The 13,264-nt window shown below is 54.5% G+C and overlaps 1 protein-coding gene across 1 annotated transcript; it reads left to right on the top strand.

The window, feature by feature from the left end:
• The first annotated feature begins 434 nt into the window (after positions 1-434).
• On the top strand, positions 435-6,030 carry NKX1-1 (NK1 homeobox 1). The gene is made up of 2 exons (XM_063158119.1): positions 435-858; positions 5,246-6,030. Exons 1-2 carry the CDS (start codon positions 435-437, stop codon positions 6,028-6,030), a joined length of 1,209 nt encoding a protein of 402 aa, XP_063014189.1.
• Positions 6,031-13,264: the final 7,234 nt, after the last annotated feature.

Genomic DNA, 13,264 nt, shown 5'->3' with positions numbered 1-13,264 from the left:
CCCCCGGCACGCACTTTCACCGCGTCTCTCTTCCAGTGATGAAGATTGCAGACTATTATGGGCGAGGGATTAATTTGTAGCCAATTACAATCCGGTGCTAAATATGAATGCATAAATAAGATACAGCCTCGCCTCCGCGTGCGTGCGAGCGAGAGGGGAGGGCGGGGGTGCCGGAGCGCCCGGGCAGCCTGGCGAGGATGATGAGAAGGAAGAAGGAGCAGCTGAGGGGAGGCTCGGAGCCGAGCATCGCCCTGTGACTGCCGCGGCCGCAGCCAGCGCGGCCCGGGCGGCCGGAGGCAGCGAGCGGCTCGTCCTGAGCCGGAGCGGAGCCGGGGAGGAGTTTGCACACCAACTTGGCCGGAGGAAGGAGGGGGAGAGCGAGAGGGGAGGGCAGGGGGGACGAGCTGCGAGCGAGAGGGGCTCTGCCAGGAGTCATGAACGCGAGCAGAGACAAGGCCGGTGACATCTCCATCCCGGCGGCGGCGGTGACGGCCCCGGCGGGCGGCGAGCCCCGCGGCTGCCACGGGGACGGCATGGACGGGCGCGGCGAGCTGCCGCTCTACTGCCCCGCCGGCCGCGACCGGCAAGGGGACGGCCGCAGCAGCACCCCCGGACCGGAGGCGGCCGCGGCCGCGCTGCCCACGGTGCACAGAACCACCTCCTTCTCCGTGCTCGACATCCTGGACCCTAACAAGTTCAACAGCAAGCGGCGGCACTGCGCGGGCTTGTACAAATCGGCGGGCGCCGAGTTCACGCTGGGGGCGGAGGATAAGCCCGAGGACTCGGGGACCGAGCTGGCCGAGCAAAAGGCTCTCGCCGAAGATTTCGACGCGTGCAAGAAGTCCGCAGAGCTGATCAGTAAGTAGGTCTGGGGGCTGCCCTGGGTTTCCCCAGCAGGGTCTCGCATGCTTTGACATCTCATCCTTTCCCCGCTGGTACCTCGGGAGCCGGCTCGGGGAGGGACAAACGCGCCCTGCGCTGCTGCTGCTGGATGTAGTGAGATGGGATCCTGAGTCGGGATGCAGGGGGCAGTGGGATTCTGAGTCGGGATGCAGGGGGCAGTGGGATTGTGAGTCGGGATGCAGGGGGCAGTGGGATTCTGAGTCGGGATGCAGGGAGGGAGCAGATTCTGAGTCGGGATGCAGGGAGGGAGCAGATTCTGAGTCGGGATGCAGGGGGCAGTGGGATTGTGAGTCGGGATGCAGGGAGGGAGCAGATTCTGAGTCGGGATGCAGGGGGCAGTGGGGTTCTCGGGATGCAAGGAAGGAGCCGGGCGCATCCCGCCGGGACAGGCCGGAGGGCCCCGGGCCCCGGCCGGGCTCCGCTCCCCGCATCCCCGGGACACCCGGAGCTGTTCGTGCCCTGCACCCCCGGGAGCGGCAGGACCGACCGCAGGGATGCCGGCCTGGCTGGGCTGCGGAGGAACCCCGCCATCCTCATCCTCATCCTCCTCCTCCTCGCAGGGACGGCCAGCGCTGCCCGCGAGCTCCGGCTCGGGCAAACTTGGGAGCGGCTCCTCCGGTTTCGGAGGGCCGCAATCGCGGCCCCGAGGGTGCAAAACCTCCCTTGGTTCCCGCACCTCGCCCGGGCCCCCCAGGCGTTCATGACTTTGTGTCTCCTCTCCCCAGCCCCGGACCCTCTCCCGTCCTCCCCCGCCGCTGCCGCCCGTTGCTCTGGGCGACAGATTCAATTTTCTCTCTCCCCTTGGCTTTTTTAGGACAAATCAAACTAATTGTGACAAAATGCTGGTTATCTCTGGAAAAACAATTAAATTCCTTCGATTACATTTAAGGTAAAATGTGCTTAGCAGCGTAAAGAGGCTGGATAATGGGGAAAATCGCCCCAGAGTGGCATGTAGGACTGCTTGGATCGATATCCTATTATCGAATTGTGCATATCTCTTTCAAGCACCTTGCAAACTCTTCCCTAACATCTAAATTATAGGGTCAAAATTCGGATAATTACTCGATTAAAACCTATTACACTTATTAGGGCTCGCTATTGATCGGGAATTGCATTCGACCCAAGCTCTAGATTGCTTTTTCTTTCTGGGTCCGAGTATCCCAACTTTCTCACCTCTAAACACCGCGGCTCTGGGGATCACGGAGGGTTTCGGGGAAAGGCTGTCGTTGTGGAAAATATCTATAGTTATTCCATGTCCAGAGAGGGGAAAGAAGAGGCAGCGAGCTACAGGGAATAAACTTCTCGGCTTAGGAAAAATAGTTTGTGTGTCTGGGGCGAGAGAGGAGGGCTCGGAGGTTTCCAACCCCGCCATAGCGCGACTCTGTCAAGTAAAATTAGGCAGTGAAAGAGGTCTGGAATCTGCTCCAGTCCGAGCCATGGCGCATTTTTCATCTGTAAAGCAAGAGCAGGAATTGGGCACTAATAGAATTCAAAAGAGATTTTTAAAAGCAGTGCGGAGCTGGAGTAATTATTCCTCTAAACTCATCTGACTTTCGTCATATTAAATAGATCTGGGCGATCAGAAAGACTGACGAGGTTAAACCTATCGCTAATCTCACACTTTTATCTCCAGACAAGGAGAGAAATGTAACTCCATCTCTTCTCTCAAAATAAATATGTTTGGAGGCATCGCGGCGCGGTGCGCTTCACCCGCTGACAAGCGCCCCAGGCGCTCCACACAGGGACACATCGCCTAAATGTGATGGCAGTGGCCAGAAAGAGACCTGGGACTGCTCGAAAATCACGGAATTTAATTCTTCTCTTTCCCCACCGTAATTAATATTAGTTCAAGTGATGACTGAATCTAGGAGAAATGTTCTGAAAAGTAGCTCTGTCCAGAAAGGTACCAACCCCTCCGAAAAATGCAAAGGATTTCTGGCGAAATGAGAGGGGAAATAGCGCTCGTCAACTGCCCCCTCGTAAAATTATTTTAATGTTAAAAATAACAGTTTAAATTCCCCATTAAATTACTATTTAACCTATTCCCGAAAATAAAAAAAAAAAAAAAAATTAACAAGCCCGGCGCGTCCATCTCCGTCCGCAACTCTATTCGCGGTGCATTTTTTTTGTCTTTAAAATTTTTAGCTGACCCACGGCTGGGATTCCGTGGACGGAAGATCAAACCCCGAAGCTGGCAGCTGCAGGCTCCCGGTCCGGTTCGTGTGTGCGGGCTGCGGCTGAGCCAGCCCCGGGTCCGCCCGCAGGCGCAGCCACTCGCACCTTTTATAAATCGCTGCTGTAAAAAATTACGCCCCGCAATTTCTAGCAGGTCCCACAGGTTGCAGGACGCCTGTCTGCACTCGCTGGGTCGGGCTGGGAGAAAAGTGACCCGGTTCTGTTGTGTCCGGCGGCGATCGCCCGCGTTTTCCATGCTCCGGGCTGAACAGAAAGCTGGAAAGGGTTCTTAACGAACCCTGAGTTATTAAGGGATATTTGCGGAGTGACAAGAACAGCAATACTCTGCCCTTATTTCCCCCACTGAACCAGCCGTATCCGAAATCAGCGCGTTGAACAAAACACACTTCTAAAACCACCCTAATTTTACATGCGGGACTTAGGGGATCCTGCGTGAGGATACAGAGCAAATTTGAGGTGTGTTCAGGTTTGGGGGCGATTAAAAACAACTAAACTGCGGACGGGATGAGGTGACAGAGCAGCGATTCATTTCCTATTTGCGCATCTCGGTTAACCAGGTTAGAGGAGTCCTTGATTAGGGGTTCCCGGAGCTACAGCCCCGTTGCAGAAGTGAGAGAGGGAACTTTAGGCGTGTCTGAAAGCACCGGCGGAAAAGGACGGGACTCGCGGGCCTCTGCCCCCATCTCCCCCAGCCCCGTCCCGTGGAGGAGGATTCGCCTCTCGCTCCCCCGACGGAGCCCGGGCCCGGCCAGGACGAGGAGGAGCCGTTTCTCCGGAAAACGCGATTCGCTCTCAGGCTTCATAATGACAGAACCGTCAGCAGAAGTCCAATAGCCTTAAATATCGGATAATTGCCCTGTTCTCCGATGGAGACCCGTTAATTGGAGCGTAATATAAACCCAAATAAATTAAATGACCGTTAACTAGTTTGTACATTGCACAAAATGAGTTTAATTAAGTTTGTATCTGCTCTGCTAATCAATACAAGTATTTACTCCACTTTAATACTTCCATCTCGGGAAGTGACAAGAGGTCAAACCAGACGCAGGAAGGGTTAAAAATGCCAGAGCAAAACCCAGCAAATCGCCCATCGATTCGGAGATTTCCGTCACTATAATTGTTAGAGGCTCTTTGGCATCGCTGCTGCCCGCTCCCCCGGCACGGCCCGGGCAGGGGCTCCTCCCAGCGCCCCGCTGCCCCTCGGGGACCCCGGGGATACTCGAGTATGCGGGGATCCTGGCCCTGCTGTGCCCCCAAAGGCCTTTCCAGGCTGTGGGAAGGGGGTACATCCCCTATCCCGGCCGTGGAAGGAAGGGGGTACATCCCCTATCCCGACCGCGTCTCGGCTCTTGCCGGAGGTGTTTGGCTCGGAAGGGGCAGGGCTGGCAAAGCCTCCCCGGGCCGGACAGCCCCTTCCCGGCCCCCGAGCTGCAGTTCCGAGCCCCATCCCCACCACTGCTCCTCAGCCCACCCCCGGCTCAGGGCTCAGGGGCAGCCCCGCTCCGAGGGCCCGGACGGGCTCAGGGGCAGCCCCGTACCGAGGGCCCGGACGGGTTCAGGGGCAGCCCCGTACCGAGGTGCCGGCCCGGCTCAGGGGCAGCCCCGCTCCGAGGGCCCGGACGGGTTCAGGGGCAGCCCCGCTCCCGAGGGGCCCCGACGGGCTCAGCAGCAGCCCCGCTCCGAGGGCCCGGCCCGGCTCAGGGGCAGCCCCGCACCGAGGTGCCGGCCCGGCTGAGGAGCAGCCCCGTACCGAGGGCTCGGACGGGCTGAGGAGCAGCCCCGTACCGAGGTGCCGGCCCGGCTGAGGAGCAGCCCCGCTCCGAGGGGCCCCGACGGGCTCAGCAGCAGCCCCGTACCGAGGTGCCGGCCCGGCTGAGGAGCAGCCCCGCTCCGAGGACCCGGACGGGCTCAGCAGCAGCCCCGCTCCGAGGGCCCGGCCCGGCCGCATCCCCACGGCGGGCGGAGGGGCTGAGGGCCCGGAGGGGCGGCCGCACTGTGCGGGCAGCCCTGTCCAGAGCAGCGGGGACAGCGGGTGGGAGAACCCTCAGGAGACCCCGGGGGCCGTACCGGGGGGCTGGGGCGGGCGGGGCGGGGGCCGGGCCGGGCCGGGCGGCGAGCCCTAACAGCGGCTGTGCCTTGTCCGCAGAGGACGGGGAGCTCTACAAGGCCGAGGAGTGCGACCTGGACTACAGCAGCCGGCCGAGCCGCAGCCCCGACAGCGAGCTGCAGGACGACGAGGAGCTGTGCAGCGAGGAGAGCGGCAGCACCAGCGGCAGCAGCGGCGGCTCCGGCCCCGCGGCGCCCGGCGAGGCCGAGCCGGGCCCGCTCCGAGCCGAGGCTGCCGAGGCGGGGCTCGTCCCGGCCCCCGCGCCCCCCGCGCCGCCGCCGCCGCCCGTCGGGGCGCAGCCCGGCCCGCAGGCCAAGCCCAAGAGGAAGCGGACGGGCTCGGACTCCAAGTCGGGCAAGCCCCGGCGGGCGCGGACAGCCTTCACCTACGAGCAGCTGGTGGCGCTGGAAAACAAGTTCAAATCCACGCGGTACCTGTCGGTGTGCGAGCGCCTCAACCTGGCGCTGTCGCTCAGCCTCACCGAGACGCAGGTGAAGATCTGGTTCCAGAACCGCCGCACCAAGTGGAAGAAGCAGAACCCGGGCGCCGACACCAGCGCGCCCACGGGCGGCGGCGGCGGCGGCGGGGCCGGGGCCGGGCTGGGCGGCGCGGCCCTGCCGGGCGGGCTCAGCCCCCTCAGCCACTCGCCGCCCATGGGCGCCCCGCTCTCCATGCACGGCCCCGGCAGCTACGCCGGGCACCCGGCCGGGGGGCTGGTCTGCGCCGCCCAGCTGCCCTTCCTGCCCAGCCCCGCCGTGCTCTCGCCCTTCGTGCTGGGCTCCCAGACTTACGGCGCTCCGGCCTTCTACACCCCGCACCTATAAGCCCGACGCTCCTTCCTCCTCCTCCTCCTCCTCCTCCTCCTCCTCACTGCCGGCTGTGCCGCCGCGCCCCGAGGATCGCCGGGCCGGGCTCTCCGCACCAACCCCGCACCCGAGAGTGAAAGCGGGCGCCGAGCGGCGGCGGCACCGGGCCAAGGGGCAGCCCCGGAGCCACCGGGGCACGAAAGGAGCGGCCGGAGGCTCCCGGGAACCCTCGGCAGCCTCCCCCGCCCCTCCGGGCCTTTCTACGACCCTTTTTGTACGCGACGTGTCCGGACTGCGCTGCTGAGGGAAGGAGGAGGAGAAACCTCCCTCCCCCGTGTACATACGAGTAGATGTAAATCATCGTTACCTGTATTTTTATTTTCACCGTCCCTCGTTGCTATGTGGGTTTAATTAATTTAATAATTATTATTAATATTATTTGCCTTTGTTTTTATCCTGGTCTGGCCACTAGCGAAAGACTTGAAAAGAAGATTATGTACCCATTTGACTCTCAGGGTAAAACGGAGAACTATCGCTCCTGTCCCTGGACACTGCAGAAGCAGAGGCGCCGCTCCCCCCGTGACCTCACGGTGACGAGGGACATTTTTTACAAACGTCACTGTCCCTCGAAGGGGCAGCCAGGGCGGCTCCCGGCGTGCAGGGCGGGTTTTTTACGTTAAACATTTCTGTATATTTCTGGTTGTTACAAAATAAAAGAAAAAAAAAGTTTTAACTTTATAATTAATGTATAAGACGAGGGAGTAAGAGCAAGAGGTGATAAAGAGAGCACTTTGTTTGCTAAACACTTTAAATCAATCAATAAACTCTAAAGAAACGGCGCTTTCCGTGGTGGGAGTCCCTGGTTTTCGGGTGAATCTTTGAAAGAAAGTTTCCTCTGGAAAACGCCTGCCTCATGAGACGCTCGGATGGATGCTCGCATCATCCTTTTTCTTTTCGTTTACTCTGAGAGCGTATTTCTTATACGCAAATAAACTTTATTCTTCTTCTACGAGGGAGGGGATTTCCCTTCTTAGTTTCCTTGTTTGCATTTTCTTAATTGGCTTTGCCGATTTGCGCAATATTATGGACAAAATAAATATCATATATAGAGGGAATCCGACATCTCTGCCATGCTTCCCCCGATGGGAAGTGCGATATTCTGGATTTATGTAAATTTAATAAATCGGCTCCTTCATTCAGTTTGCACAACTTTAAAAATAAAATAATCTTTCCATCGCCGTTCCTCTGATTACTCTTAAATTCGTATCAAAGTTGGACTTTTATAATACTTTCTTTTTTACTTTCAAAATAAAGTCTATAATGGCTGCGAGTACCCCGGGGTGGCTCGGCCGGCCCAGCAGCTCCCAGCCGAGGAAGAGCTTTCATTTTCCACTCATTTTAGGTGTGGGGCTTTTTTTGTTGGATATTTTTTTGTTTGTTTAGTATTTGGGTTTTTGTTTGTTTGTTTGTTTGTTTGGGGTGTTTTTTTCCCTTTTTTTTCCCTCGGGAGCAACTCTAATACCCCGACATTTTGCGGAGGGATTTTTGGGTGGCAGAGCATCCTCCTCCTCTCGGCAGTCACCGAGCGGTGCCCGGGGTCTCCGTGCTTTGCTCCCCGCTCATCCCCTTTCCCGGCTCCCTCCCGTTCCCTCAGCCCGGCTCCGATCTGGGATTGTGCAGGGCCGGGAGCTCCAGGGCCGCCTCCCGCTGCCTCGCACCCGCTCCAGAATGGAATCCAATGGAATCCAATGGAATCAAATGTTTGAGCCCTCCCGTGGAAACAAAATCTGCCGCGGCCGCCGGTGTCAGAGACAAGGGGCTGAGGCCTCCTCTGCGGGGTTTGGCAGCCTGCGGGAGCCGCGGGGAGCATGCGGGATGCTCCAGGTAATGCGGGATGCTCCAGGTAATGCGGGATGCTCCAGGTAACGTGGGATGCTCCAGGTAATGCGGGATGCTCCAGGTAATGCGGGATGTTCCGGGTAATGCGGGATGCTCCAGGTAATGCGGGATGCTCCAGGTAATGCGGGATGCTCCGGGTAATGCGGGATGCCTCAGGTAATGCGGGATGCTCCAGGTAATGTGGGATGCCTCAGGTAATGTGGGATGCTCCGGGTAACGGGGGATGCTCCAGGTAATGCGGGATGCTCCGGGTAATGTGGGATGCTCCGGGAAATGCGGGATGCTCCAGGTAACGCGGGATGCTCCGGGTAATGCGGGATGCCTCAGGTAATGTGGGATGCTCCGGGTAATGCGGGATGCCTCAGGTAACGTGGGATGCCTCAGGTAACGCGGGATGCTCCAGGTAATGCAGGATGCTCCAGGAAATGCGGGATACCTCAGGTAATGTGGGATGCTCCAGGTAATGTGGGATGCTCCGGGAAATGCGGGATGCTCCAGGTAATGCGGGATACCTCAGGTAATGTGGGATGCTCCGGGTAACGCGGGATGCTCCGGGAAATGCGGGATGCTCTGGGTAATGAGGGATGCTCCAGGTGATGCGGGATGTTCCAGGTAATGTGGGATGCTCCGGGTAACGGGGGATGCTCCAGGTAATGCGGGATGCCTCAGGTAATGCGGGATGCTCCGGGTAATGTGGGATGTTCCAGGTAATGCGGGATGTTCCAGGTAATGCGGGATGCTCCGGGTAATGCGGGATGCTCCAGGTAATGCGGGATGCCTCAGGTAATGCGGGATGCTCCAGGAAATGCGGGATGCTCCAGGAAATGTGGGATGCCTCAGGTAATGTGGGATGCTCCAGGTAATGTGGGATGCCTCAGGTAATGTGGGATGCTCCAGGTAATGCGGGATGCTCCAGGTAATGTGGGATGCTCCGGGAAATGCGGGATGCCTCAGGTAATGTGGGATGCCTCAGGTAATGCGGGATGCTCCAGGTAATGCGGGATGCTCCAGGAAATGCGGGATGCCTCAGGTAATGTGGGATGCTCCAGGTAATGCGGGATGCTCCAGGTGATGCGGGATGCCTCAGGTAACGTGGGATGCCTCAGGTAACGCGGGATGCTCCAGGTAATGCAGGATGCTCCAGGAAATGCGGGATGCCTCAGGTAATGTGGGATGCTCCAGGTAATGTGGGATGCTCCAGGAAATGCAGGATGCTCCAGGTAATGCGGGATGCCTCAGGTAATGCAGGATGCTCCGGGTAATGCGGGATTCTCCAGGTAATGTGGGATGCCTCAGGTAATGTGGGATGCTCCAGGTAATGCGGGATGCTCCAGGTGATGCGGGATGCTCCAGGTAACGCGGGATGCTCCGGGTAATGCGGGATGCCTCAGGTAATATGGGATGCTCCGGGTAACGGGGGATGCTCCAGGTTCTCACTTCCCCACCTGCAGAAGCCTACAAGCACCAGAAGTCTCTGACCAGACTCATTTGCATTTTTGAACATAAGATCTGTTACGATGAAAGGAGTTCTGAAGTAAATTTTCAGGGAAAAACATGACAAGTAGTAATGCTTGGGGAACGTAAGACCGTGTACTGCTCTGCACAGTTTTTACTGGTAGAAGAAAAGCAGCCAAACTGGGAAACAGGCACTGGGGAGACGCTCTCACCCTGCACCACTGTGCACCAGGTTTGAGTGAGTGCCACCAGCAGCCAAACTGCTGGCCCAGGTGAGGCATGACGCAGCTGAATAAAGAGATAATTCAACCCCTGCCTGCAGCTCCAAGCAGTTCCCTGCCAGTGGGGAATAATTTGGCTCCAACAGGAGCTGCCCAGAGCTGCAGAGTGCAGGATTGCCCTCCTCCAGGCTGGTTAGTGTCCTGCCAGTGAAACCTGCTCATGTGAGTATTATTACTCACAGCTGCTGGGTGAAGGAGTCAGTTAGCCTGAGATTCCCAGTCATTAAATGCAATTTAACAAGGCTTCTCACATTTTATGGCAGCGCTGGAAACAGAGCTGCAGGTATCTTTCTCAGCATCGTTTAGGCAGTTATTGATAACCCTTGCTCCAGTGCCTCATCCAGAGCTGTGGGATCATAAAATTCTAGAGCAGAGCTGCACAGCCTCAACTCTAGTGTGTGCCTTCCCCAGCGTGCAGCGCCTGCAGTGGTGTCGGGCACGTTTTACACTCTGCTCACAGGTCCTGTCTGTGCCCAGTGGGCATTTGGAGCACCAGCACCAAAGAGCCAGCTCCAACAATGCTCCCTGGACCAGAACTCTGCAGCTGGCTCGTGGTGCTGGATCAGAGTGTGTGGGTGCTGACAGTGAGAAGAATGATGGTATCGACACAGGGCAGCTGCTGAGGAACAGCCCCTGGTGTGCTGAAGCAAAATGCCCTCACCTGCCTGAAGCTCCCTGCTCCATCCCTGCCCACTGACACTGGCTCTGCAGGAGTCAAACAGGGCTCGATGCAGCGTTTCAGGCTGTCCCATCAGGTGTCACAGAAAGCCCCCAAAGCTCCCACAGTGACCCCCAAAAGCCAATTCCCACGTGGTGCCTGTGTGGTGTCCCTGGTGCTCCTGCCCAGGGCTCTGGAGCTCATTTTCCGTGAATCATCAATGGAGCAGAGCAAGTGGAACACTCTGACTGCCGGGATGAGGGCTATGACACAAGCAGGAGGTGTTTGCTCTGGTCCATTCTGTCAGTCAAATTGTCTTTTTAATTACTTCCTGATTCATTGATAAAATGTGAAGTGTTAGGGGATTCAGGACAGGGAGCACATCCAAGGGGACACTGAGCAGAGCATTTCCAGAGGGCAGAGTCTCCGCTCTGACAGACAGCAGCACATTCAAACCCCAATTCAGTGTGGTCAAGTGATGTCTTTGCCAGGTACCAGAGATGATCTGGGGCATCAGCACATTTTTGGACTAATTCCCATGAAATCAATGCTAAATCCAAGGGTGCAAACCTATATTAGTAAGAAAAGATGCAGATATTAATTACATCTTGCTATTGTTCACTCTGTGAATGAATGAGGTTAAAAAAAGGAAAGTGCTCTATTTTACTTCATATAATTCAGCTTATACTGAACAAGTTTCAGTTGTTCAGTAAAATGTCTTTAATCAAAACAACAGAAAGAAGCACATAAATACAGACAGATACATTCCAAACAATTGAGAGAGAATGGAAAAATATTTCAAAATATTTTCTGTCATTGATTTCACTCAGCAGTCAACGATGTTTCACAAAGTCATTGCAAACCAGTTCTGTACTATCACCTGCAAAAATTCCTTGTGTTGTTTCCACCAGAGCAGGGTGCAGTGAGTTAGTTTTTTAATTCTTAGAGATTTTTGACATGTATTTCAGAGCTTCTGTTTGAGACTAAACTCAGTCATGTTACACATTTCTAGTCTTATACTACACAAATGAAATGTTAAAAATAAGCTTTGTTTGTATAAAGTTAAATCCATTTTCCAAAAATACACCATGATGTCTGCTTGCAGTCTGCTATATTAACAAATATTAATTCCTGTATTACATGACAAAATAATTCTGCTCAAACAGTTGAATTTAAATACTCAAAGGAAAATTATTTCACAATGCTTGGGCATTTCTGGTCTTCAGGTTCTGTCTCAAAGATAACAAAGTAAATGTGGTTGTTGTAGAGCCTTTCTTAAGAGCAAATAAAAGAAAGTTTTTTTTCTGATACTGGGAGATTTTCCAGACTCTGGGAGGTAAACCAAGGCAGGGAACAGAGGGACACTGGGGATGAAGAGGACGGGCAAGTGAAAAAAGAGGATCTTAATCAGTTTGTTGCTCAAAGTGGGCTTACATAAATGGTTTACATAAACCACATTCTTCTCTGTCTGGTGGGTTTTTTACTTCTTTCCCCCTTGCTCACACACTCGTGTGCCACATGCTCACATCAAAGAGACATCTCAGGTGGACAGAATGGGGGCTGTCACAGTGAAAATAACCCTGACAGGAAGAGCTTTTCTCCTTTCCTGGTGCTGTCTGGCAGAGATGTGAGTTCATGATACAGAATAAGCTTTAAAAAAGGCCATCAAAGCCTTGGAAGGCTACGGCTATGTGCCCACTCAGGAGAAATCCTGTTGGTGCTGGAAGTCCTATGGATGAGCCTTGTATCAATAGGATTTCCAGCCAGAAACCAGAGCACAGCCAGAACATAAAAGTCTGGACATGCAGGGTCAGGCAATATCTGCATGTGATTTACTAATTTATTCTCATTAGGTGACACACGTTCAGGTAGCTAAAACGAGCCAGGCTCACCCAAAGTGATAGACTTTATTTTAGAATACATCTTGTAGATTTTCTTTCTGCAATGACACAGAAACATTTTACAGTGACAATGAGGGAGAGATGGCACCAGAGCAAAGAACTGAAATATTGTCACAGTAACGTTTATGTGGGGTGATGGTTTACACTGTAAATATTCACCCCCTCAGTAAACTGCTGCTTTTTCAAGAGAAGAAAAATAATTATACTAAACTTAGTACAAATAAATGAATTATAGCTATTTTTCTTTCTAATTTTTTTTTCTCTGTAACCACACACATACACTACAAGAACTCATCCTGCTCATACAGGGACTCTCCTGCCTTTTCACTGTAACACAGGCAGAGTGACAAGTTTATTTCCCGTTCCTTGGTTCCCAAGGAGGGGAGGAGAAGTGCGGGAAGAGAGAATCTGAATGAGCTGCAGGTCGGGCTCCTCCAGCTCCGTGTGCTGCCCAGGAGTTCACAGCACCAGGCTGCACTCTCCGTGACCTGTTAAATGTTCTGAGAGCTGTGATTAAGGATGCTCTTTGGGACTTCAAGCACCAGCATTATGCCTTGTAGGGGTGATTTGGAGTGAAATACTGTGTTTGCCTTGAGCACGCTCTGCAGCACACCTGATCACACTCACCTCTGCTGCCTCTGCTCCAGCACTGGGGAAAATGAACTCCCCTGCACATGTGGAAGCAGCATTTAATTTCTGCCCCAGTGAAACCGTGTGGCAGACTCTCCTGGTGGTGCTGTTAGCCTTCAGCTGCCAAAAATACTATTACAAAAATTCAAAGATATCCAAAAGCAATTTCCAAACAAGCAGGATCATATATTACATTTCCATATACCTTTTACAGTGCATGAGGATAAGAGTGGCTCCATAATGGCATTATAAATACAGCAAATGAATGGTGGATGCAATGCCAACACCTTGTCATTATGCAAATTGGAATGTGGCAGAAATGGTTATTCAACAACCCCTTTCAAACAACCACAGGTCTAATGCTGCTCATTACATCCAAACTAATTAGCACCACATTTAAAAAAAATTTAATAAGATTTTCCTTAACC

This window comes from Melospiza melodia, chromosome 5, assembly GCF_035770615.1.
Source record: "Melospiza melodia melodia isolate bMelMel2 chromosome 5, bMelMel2.pri, whole genome shotgun sequence".
Taxonomy (NCBI): Eukaryota; Metazoa; Chordata; class Aves; order Passeriformes; family Passerellidae; genus Melospiza; species Melospiza melodia.
Note: the sequence above shows the minus strand (reverse complement) of the source record. Positions and strands in the feature narration are given on the sequence as shown.

What these genes read in the sequence shown, in the direction of transcription:
- NKX1-1 (XM_063158119.1), top strand. Translation starts at nt 435, where the DNA reads ATGAACGCGAGCAGAGACAAGGCCGGTGACATCTCCATCCCGGCGGCG. An exon ending in GAAGTCCGCAGAGCTGATCA is followed by an intron (nt 859 to 5,245) that starts GTAAGTAGGTCT and finishes CCTTGTCCGCAG; the next exon opens with AGGACGGGGAGCTCTACAAG.